The sequence below is a fragment of the Epinephelus moara genome, chromosome 13 (assembly GCF_006386435.1).
Source record: "Epinephelus moara isolate mb chromosome 13, YSFRI_EMoa_1.0, whole genome shotgun sequence".
Taxonomy (NCBI): Eukaryota; Metazoa; Chordata; class Actinopteri; order Perciformes; family Serranidae; genus Epinephelus; species Epinephelus moara.
Genome location: NC_065518.1, coordinates 30,891,464 through 30,901,463, shown reverse-complemented (window position 1 = coordinate 30,901,463; position 10,000 = coordinate 30,891,464). Strand labels below are relative to the sequence as shown.

Here is a 10,000-nt window from a genome sequence, read left to right as displayed (position 1 = left end):
GGGCAATATGTTGATTTCAGGATATCATACAAGATATTGACTTGGATTTTTGATATTATAATATCATAAGTGTTGTCTTTGCCTGGTTTTAAAGGCTGCATTACAATAAAGTGATGTCATTTTTTAGCTGTTCATTTATTTGCCTTTACCCAGTCAATCATTATATCCACATTACTGATGATTATTCATCAAAAATTCATTGTGTAAATATTCTGTGAAAGCACCTATAGTCAACCCTACAATATCAGTGCAATGTCATTATATCAAGGTATTTGGTCAAAACTATTGTGATATTTATTTTTTCTCGTTATCGACCAACCCCACTGGGAATCCAATTTCAGTTCGGCCAACCACAAATGCCTCCTTTTCTCAGACAAGTTTGTACCTTGTTCCTGATTTGAAAAAATGGAAATAATTAAGTGTCTCCACAATGGCCGACTTCTTTGTTGATTACGTACTGTGAAACCAAACTATTGGTCCGGCTTAGCAGAAAGACTGGAAGAAGGGGGGAACAGCTAGCCTGACTCCGAAGTTTAGAACAAGGCCTAGCAGCATCTCTTAAGACCCAGATACACCAAATTGACTTTAGAGAACTAGTGGCGACAAAGGCCCCTGCTGCGTTGCCTAGCATCACCGTGTCTTGGCCAAATAGTATCACATGAACACACCGCAAAGACTACAACTAAAGGCCAACTAGCATATACATTCTGCATGTGCATGAGAGGAAATAACTCTCCGCACCAGCAGATGGCAGTAGTCTGTAATCATCATTCAAAAAGGGAAACCGGAAGTCTTGATGCTAGTTAGCCAGTTAGCACATTAACACACACACAACATAAACCATCAGGAAACGTTTCTGCTTAAGAGCTCAATGTCAATGAAAAATAATTTTACCTGATGTAACAAGTTTGTTTGGTCTCACTCCCTCTTGACATTAGCTGTTTACTTTCTTCACTCAGAGTGATTTCATTCACCGACGGGTTTTACCGTCACTGTCACTGATACATTATGCTAAAAGAATAAAAGCTAACAAGGGCCGTCGAGGGGCAACAGTGCAGGACAAACCGACAGATGCTCACCAGTGGCCCAAGATTGACTGATGGCCAACCATCTGCTTGGTGTGTCAGGGCCTTAAAGCTCACTAACATGTTGTATCTTATAACTTCAATCCATACAACAAAAGTGTAAAAAAAAAAATGTGGTGTTAGGTAAACTATTTCATAATGAAACCACAGTCACCATGCTCATGTGCTCAGCTGTCCGTCCAGAAATGGCTGCAGCATGGAACTCTGTTTGTGTATGGATTAAATAAACAAGAAACGGCATATTAATTAATGAGTTTTAGGGACGTTTCAGATTTTATCACTTTGGACAGAGCCAGGTCAGCTTTATTTCCCTATTCCCAGTCTTTATTCTAAGCTAGGCTGACCACATCTGCCAGTTAGTTAATGCACTTTGTGATACTCTGTGAGACTAGACAAGCTAGACATTATGACGTTGAGACGTAAGTCTGTGCTGATATGAAATCTGAAGGATCTCCAGACTCTGAAGTGGCTTATCTTATCAGTGTCATTGTTTAGGCCTTAGCCACACACACACACGCACACACGCACACACGCACACACACACACACACACACACACACACACAAACACACAAACACGTACACTGTCTCAGTGTCTCTCTGAGTTGGTGTTGACTCAGTGACAAGTGAATGTTTGCAAACCTTCCCCTCGCCTCTTCATTCCCTCTGCACTGATCTCATATATCACAGGTAACCCCTTCCCACACAAACACACACTCCCTCGTGGATGGACATGTTTAATTTCAACACCCCTATTGTGTATCACCTCCCATGCACTCCATTGACCCTGCATGCAGTCACATGTAGCAGGCCTAAGTCAACACACACATTGCGTGTACAACAACACGTAAACACACACACTGCAGCTTGCAGAGGGGCATTCTTTGTATGTCTGATGGCCTACTTTGATATAAATTGGATGGATGGGAACAAAGACTAAACACCTCAAATGAAGTGTGTTTCTTTCAAACAAAAAGCAACATATCTCAGTCCCGGGAGGGATCAACTTGAAAATATCCACAAATATAAAAGAAAAAAATAAAAGTACTTTTACAGAATGTAAGTAACAACAAGTATGAACTTTCTGAGGAATTTGTGGGTGTGAATGCTCATTGCTCAATAGCTGACGCTACACTGCAATGCTCGCTTTGAATGATGAACAATATTAATGTATGAATGATGTGGAATATTTTTTAGATTGTTTGAAAAGCTGACGCTACACTGCAATGGTGGCTGTGTACGAAGTGTGTAAGAAAAAAGTGAAGTAGTAGAAATAGTTGGAAAAGTGTGAACAGTTTTAATTAGTATGAATGTAATTGAAAAGTTGAATGATACTCATAATATGGAATATTTTAAGGTTATTTGAAAAGCTGACACTTCACTCCAATGCTGGCTTTTATTTCTAGTAAGAAGGCGGCGAATTAGTAGATAAAGATGGAAAGCTAAGAATGAGCTTAATTAGTATGAATATTATTGAAAAGTTGAATGATGCCAATACTGTTGAATATTTCAAGGCTCTTGAAAAGCTGACGCTACACTGCAATGCTGCCTTAAACATGCAAGAAGAAGGTGAAGTAGTAGGAATAGTTGGAAAAGTGTGAATAGGTTTAATTAGTATGAATATCAGTGAAACGATGAATAATATCCATGGAATATAGACAATTAGCTTTACAGAGATTGAGCTGAGGTGTGTGTGTGTGTGTGTGTGTGTGTGTGTGTGTGTATCTGTGTGTGTGTCTATGTGTGTGCCCAATTGCACTCATGAGCTCAGGTTGCCATGGTAATGTTGACTACTCAGTGACTCCTGGCTGAGGCAACTAGTCTTACAAAGATTTAGCTGAAACCAATCTCTCAAACTACTAAACAATAACTCTGATCTTTATAATCTGTATACCCTGCGAGAGAGAGGACAACCTGAGGAATAAGTAGTGTGAAATTTGTGCCTGTAGTGTCAAAAATGTAAGCATGGTCGCAGGTTAGAAAACTGGTATGATCCCAGAGATTTCTGGTGTCTCTTAACATGGAGTTCAATGCGTCAGTTGGTGGAGTTTCTCTGACTTTCTGGCTCACTGTGCCAAATGTGTAAGTCTGATTGCTTCCAAAGTAACACTGATGGAAAGAGGACATGTTTTACTCCATTTTGACCAAAAATTGTGTATGTAGAGTGAAAATTGCGGCCGTGGCAGCAAGTTAAAGAGACATGTTTCAGAAGCTCTCTGCACTCTGTCAGTTGAGTCCTCCACTCTAGCTCTGAAACATTCTGCCTATAGAGACCCTTTAATAATAAAACCTGGGGAGGACATTTTTGCCATGCTCCGAACAAGTCTGAATATTTAAAAAAGTTTGAATGGGATTTGAAAGTTGAATGGATGTCAGAATATACGAAAGCTGATGAACACTGATAAACACCATGGGAACGTACATGCATTCAGCTGGTGATGCAGAAAATCTGAGTAAGAATACTGTTTTATTTTATTAGGTTGTTCCTAAATATGTTCATAGTAGAGGTCAACCGATATTGGATATTGGATATTGGATATTGGAATAACAACAGTTTGGAACAGGAATTGTGATCAGATGGGCAGCATTTCTGTGACTTTTTAAATTACTTTTTAATTGATAAAAAAAATCAAATGTAATTTGAAACAAGATATTTTGGTCACGATTGAGCCAAAGACTTAATGTAAAAACATGTCAAAATGAAGGACAATACACACACAAGACACAGTCACACAGCAGAATGGACCTGCTTTCTCTGGAGCTGTACCTACTGATCATTTAACACAACCCTCCCCTCTTCAGCCCCAGTCAGGGATGTACGTCCCTGCATTACTGGTGGAGGCTACAATGTCGGTTTGAATTTGATTAATCGTTCAGACCTAGTTGTTATTTCAGCCATCAAAATCATGGGTCACCCGCTAGAAATTAGAATCCTGCTTTTGTCCAACTCTGTCTGAGATCAATGAACCATTGTTTCAAACCAGCAAGACACAAACTGCCAATGTCGCAATTCAAATTCAGCGCCTTCAAGCCATTTCACACCAAGCACCAATTTTTGCTTGAAAAAAGTTGCATGAAAATTTATAAAAACCTTTGGAAGGACTCAATTTAAGTGGATTTCCACCTGCAGCAATATATGTTTGACCAATAAAATCTTTTGTTCCAAATGATGTCATACTTCCAGGTCATAGTTAGCTTGCTGCCAAAAATGAGGGAACGTCTTATCAGTTTGATTTGTCAACACCCGATACCTTATGACAAAAACATTGACGACTACCTCAACAACCACATAAAGGAAAATGTATGCATACGAGATCGCCAAGCAGCTGGGATACAATGAAGATGATAATGTAGCTGATACGTACTTGGCTGCACAGCCATCTGCCAGCCAAGTCCTTCTGCTCATGATAGTTCGTAAAAAGCCCTATCAGCACCGATTAATCAAACAAACCGTCAAATTGATCGACCTCCAGTGTTCTCTGGCCATTTTCTCACGCAGGCTCTAAAAGAAGCCTTATATAAAAACATAGGTGACATACATTAATAGTTCACTACATTATTAATCAATATTTACTTTTGTATGATTTACAGTATAATACCTTAACACTAAACCAAAACATTACCACTTTGGATTATGTTTTTCTGCTTAGTCCCGATTTGCTGATGTCTGTTTTACACTGCTGGTATATTACAGCTAATATGACACTGACTAGAGAATTGGTAAGTCTATTGGTAATCAACACTTAATATTCAATCAATATATTTCACTTCACATTATTTGGCCCAAAACTTCAGTTATTTCCACATATCACTTATTATGAGACAGTGTCAGTATACGTAAATGCAGTTCTTGAGTATAACGTTAAAATCTGCTGCATCAAGTTTAAATTTTAAGAGCTGCAGAAAGTGCAGCTGTCATAAAGAAATAAACAGCAGGCATTAGAAGTGCACTAAGTATGAGGAGTAGATGTAAGAAAATTTACTGATAAAAATGGAGGTGGTGAAAGTGGATGCAAAATGAAAAACAAAGTGATAAATTAGGAAGTGTTTGGATTCATTTAAAGTTGATTTAATTAAAGCAGCCATGGTATGATGAAAACAGAGCCATGTTTCATCATTTCCCCTGTCTTACATTCATCATTCATCATTCACAAGACAAAACTGCCATTTATCATTTTAAAGAAAGTGGCCTCGAGGGTTGGATTAACAAAAAATAATTGAAAGAAATGGAAGTGATGAAAATGATTATGAATTACAAAAAGGAAGTGATGAAATGTATGGGAACTGAAAAACAGAGCGATGAACTGTCATCTGATGTGATTAACTTGACGTTTTATTTGAAACAGTGTTGCTCTGATAATCAGCTGGGCTGTGTTACTGTCTACCACTCATCATTCACAACACTCAACTGACATTTATCATTTACAGCAAGCATTTTTTCTTACTTCCGCCCAAAATGTTAAACAAAAAAACCCATCCAGTGATGGAGTTTTTGGCTCTTAAAGGGAATCTTTGCTGTGTATTGTGACAAATCCCACTAACTATTATATATATAGTATATATATATTATAATGTGTTCAAGCTCTATTCAGTGAAAATGGGTATTGGGCAAAGGTAAATTACAACGGTCTCATAAATTACTCCAATTGAGAAATTCGTTGATGTCTTCACAGCAATAAATAAAGATATTAAAGAGGGATTTTTGGTATATTATATACAGTTAATACACTTCTGAAGCAGTTAAAAAGGTTTTCATGTGAAGGCTCTTTCATAAATGCATATGGTTGAATTTGTGCTCATTCAAAGGTGGTGCAATGGAGACTGGATGATTTTATAACAATTCAGTTTGTTTGATGACAATGACGATTTCTTTGTTTCCCTGTCACAAAAGGGGGAATGAATAACAAGGAAAACAAAATAAACAACAACAAAAAACATTGGTAATGGCTGTCGGCCAGATTGTTATCTTAAACATCAGGATCCGCCCAGAATTTCACAATCGGTGCATTCCTATTTGTCTGGACAGGCGTTTGCTGTGCAGAATGGACACCTATGTATTCATTTATTTATTGACAAAACTAGAACATGGCAATGCATATCATTTGCACAGGACCCAACATGCATTGTTGTCATGGAAATTTTGCATGTGGATTTTTCTGTATGCCTGCACCGCTTTTTCACATCGAACTGGTGAGTAACAGCTTTGAGCCCCTGAGCAACTGAGTCATGTGAGAACCTTAACTACAACATATTTTCAAAAAGTTACCATGCACCTCTGGAAGCAGTTACAGTGAATATAACTGAACGCTTAACACAAAATAAAGTCCTTTACTCAAACAGATTTAGCAGATGAGTTGCCATATATTAAATGCACATTCTTGTCTCTCACTAAATTTCTGTGTGTCTAAGAGTGAGGTAATAACTCTGAAGGGCACTATATGTCAGAACATGTGTGGGATGTAGTTATGAGTCACACGTTGAAAACTGAAGATAAACAGGAGGCAGCCACAGGTAAGGCATTTAAATCTGCATGTCAATCAAACCACAGTGACTCCTCCATTGCATTCTTTTGACTCATGCTTATCTCACAGGCTTACACACACCAGCACGTACACACACTCCTCTTACCCGTCTGAGTCTTGGTAGTTGATGTTGAGTCTCTTGGTGGAGCCCAGCAACTCTGGAAAAAGACAGAGAGGGAGGGAATGGAAAAAAGACCATTAGTATCTGGTGGCATATTTGTCTTCTCATCACAGCTCTCCAGAAATCCCTCCATCCCTGCCGGACCCCGTGTGTGTTTTCACAGTAAAGTTTTTTTCCCCCTGCATGTCTCCCCATCATCACTCCTTCCTTCAAACAACCTGACAGCCCCGACAGGATGGGGAGCTTTCCTCACCTCACGCTGCCTCACCCTTTCCTCTCTCAGCTCGTCTGACACCCTCACTGGCAGCCAAATGATTCATAAACAAATGATTCTGCCTCGCAGAAATGTACCATTCCACCTCATTCACACTGCTATCTTATCACAGCTCTTTGGAATTGAGAGTGACAACCGTAAAACACAAGCATGCCAGGATAAAACATACATATAGTCATTTTTCCAAAGCAGCAAAAATAGCATAAGTCGGTTAGCAAGACTGAACAGGTTTTTCTTTTCACTCACCTTGGAACAGACAGACTGCTACTTGTCCCATGTCTTACTCATTCACTCTGTACTCCAACAGGTAACATACTGTAGTCTATCATATCGTCCCTTTCTTTAGTCTTGCTGCCACATGTGTTGTCACGATAATTTCTATTCATTTACTTTCAGACTGATCACGATGTCTCAAATTAAATATCAGTTGCTTAAACTAGTTGTCTAACTGGTTCCAGCAGTTACACAATGGAAAAAAATCCTTAGGAACCCCAAGAGACAGCTAAAAAGCAGTCTAATGGTTGCAATGGAAGCACATCTATTGCTTAAGTTTAAGCTTTTATTGTGACAACAATAACTTCTTCTACAAGCATAATCCTCTTTTCTCATCATCTGACCCCAATCACATCTGGCCATCAGCCCGATGCTCTACTCACCCCTTAAAGCCTCATTCTAAATGGTATCAAACTACCAGACTTCAAAGTATCAGACATACATCTATCTTCAGCCTCTACTGAGAGCTGGAAATGCTCCTCCACAGCTAAATATCCTCAGACATCCTACAGCAGAGATCTACTGTAAAGCCCCACTGTTCCCCAAGACCCACACAGGAGCCCGACTGCCAAGGCCTCTGAATACAGAGCCATTCATCGCACTCAATCTCCCTTACTGTTTTCTCCCACTTAGGTGTGGAAAATCACATAAGTGTGTCTGTGTATGTGTGTGTCTGTGTGTGTGGGACAGAGAGACAGGAAGAGAAAGAAAAGTGGAGCTGGCGAGAGGTTGAGGTTTTAGATTAACGACTAGTCAATTAATCCATCTGATTTACAGAACCATCTTGCGTTAATTAGGGTTGTAGAGATACATCAGTTTGGATCGAAAGACTGATTCAACTATCAATGATCAAATATTATCTATGCAAAAGTGAAATCATTGAAGCATCACATCATTTTTAAGATAGGACCTTTATTTTGAAACTCCCATGGCAAGTCTGTCACCATTTCTGTCCCCAGTTCAAACAGTCCTGGTGGCCTAGCATCAGGCAGCTATCAGCAAATATCACATCATCCTCCAAAGAATCAATATAATTTCATGGTGTGATGAAACTTGATGAAACTACTTTTTATTGGATGAATTCAATGTTCAAGACATGTATCACCAAAAAATGTCAAACATCCTCTGGATCCAGCTTCTGAAATGTAAGAATTTGATGCTTTTCTCTGTTTTATATCACAGGAAACACAATTTCTTTGGGTTTCTGACTGTTGGTGAAGCAGAACAAGCGATTTGAAGACATTAATCTCAGAACCCATCAGTTATCAGTCTAATGATGATAAAGCCTGTGGGGACAACAGCCCATATTTCTGGAGATCCTGTATAGCCAGCTGATATCTTGGTCAAAACTGTACCTACCGCTCAAACGTGATTGGTCAGTACTATCCCCACTACAAACAGAAATCAGAACACTTTTGATACCAAATCTGTCAAGACTAAACAAATAATAAAGTTGCTTGAAAAAATTCTCAGATAAGTTGATAATGAAAATTACTGTTAGTTGCAGTTGCAAACTATAAAATGAGATGAAATTTGTAATAAATCACAATGATCCTTTAAGTAGAAATGTATAAATAAAACTTGTGGGGAAAAAATGGATTACATCATAAAAAGTGAATGCTTAAGAGCAGCAGTTGTAGCAAAAAAAAAAAAAAGACAATATGAAGCAATTTGTGAATTCATAGCATATAAATGGGTTCCCACTGGAGGACTGATTAAATATTCAATCCGTTCTGCTTTATTGATGTTATTTTCAACTCAGAAAAGCTGTAAAGGGAAAAATATTCTGATTTCCAGCGCAGCTGTGGTTTCTGTGCATAAAAAACAAATGAAAGGTTCAATAAAAGCACAAAGAGAGTTACAAACTAGAATTACCGCCTCGCGGTTGTATGCCTCTGCCAACCAGCCAAGTTGCTGTTTACATCCATATCTGTCCAGACTCATATGTAGCCACAACAGTAAACAATACTTAAAATATGGATGGTGCTACAAAGAAGCTACAAACTCTAAAGCATGGATGCCTCACACACACACACCTTCAACTCAGCAGCACAGAAGATCTATACAATCTACACATTTTGAAGATGAACATCCAAGATTAATGTCCCCAATTCAGTATCTAAACAAATGTCTCCCCTTCTGTTTCAGAGATTTGATGTTGAATAATGGCCAGAAAATATTATGATGTCACAGTGAAGTTGACCTTTGACTCATTGAATATAAAATACCACTTCATTATTTTAACCAATTAGACTTGTGTGACTTGAATTTTTGAATTATGGCCAAAAACATGCTTTGTGAGGTCACAGTGACCTTTGACCACAAAAATTTTATGAATTCATTGCTGAGTCTGAGTGGACATTTGTGCCAAATTTAAAGAAATTCCCTCAAGCAGTTCTTGAGATATCACATTTACAAGAATGGGACTGACACAAGGTCATAATGAACTTGACCTTTGACCACTTAATTCTATCAAGTTCATTTTTGGGACCAACTGGACATATCTGCCAAATTTGAAGGAATTCCTTCAAAGCGCTCTCAAGGTATCAATCAATCAATCAATCAATCAATTTTATTTATAAAGCCCAATATCACAAATCACAATTTGCCTCACAGGGCTTTACAGCATACGACATCCCTCTGTCCTTATGACCCTCGCAGCGGATAAGGAAAAACTCCCCAAAAAAACCCCTTTAACGGGGAAAAAAAACGGTAGAAACCTCAGG

General features: G+C 38.5%; 1 protein-coding gene across 1 annotated transcript in view; it reads right to left on the bottom strand.

Annotated features, from left to right (window-relative positions):
- The window catches only part of LOC126399317 (caskin-2-like), an 82,259-nt gene that overhangs the window by 41,838 nt on the left and 30,421 nt on the right, over positions 1-10,000 (bottom strand). The window contains exon 3 of the mRNA XM_050059156.1: positions 6,713-6,764. Within this exon, the coding sequence (XP_049915113.1) occupies positions 6,713-6,764 (52 nt within the window). The remainder of the gene's footprint in view (positions 1-6,712; positions 6,765-10,000) is intronic.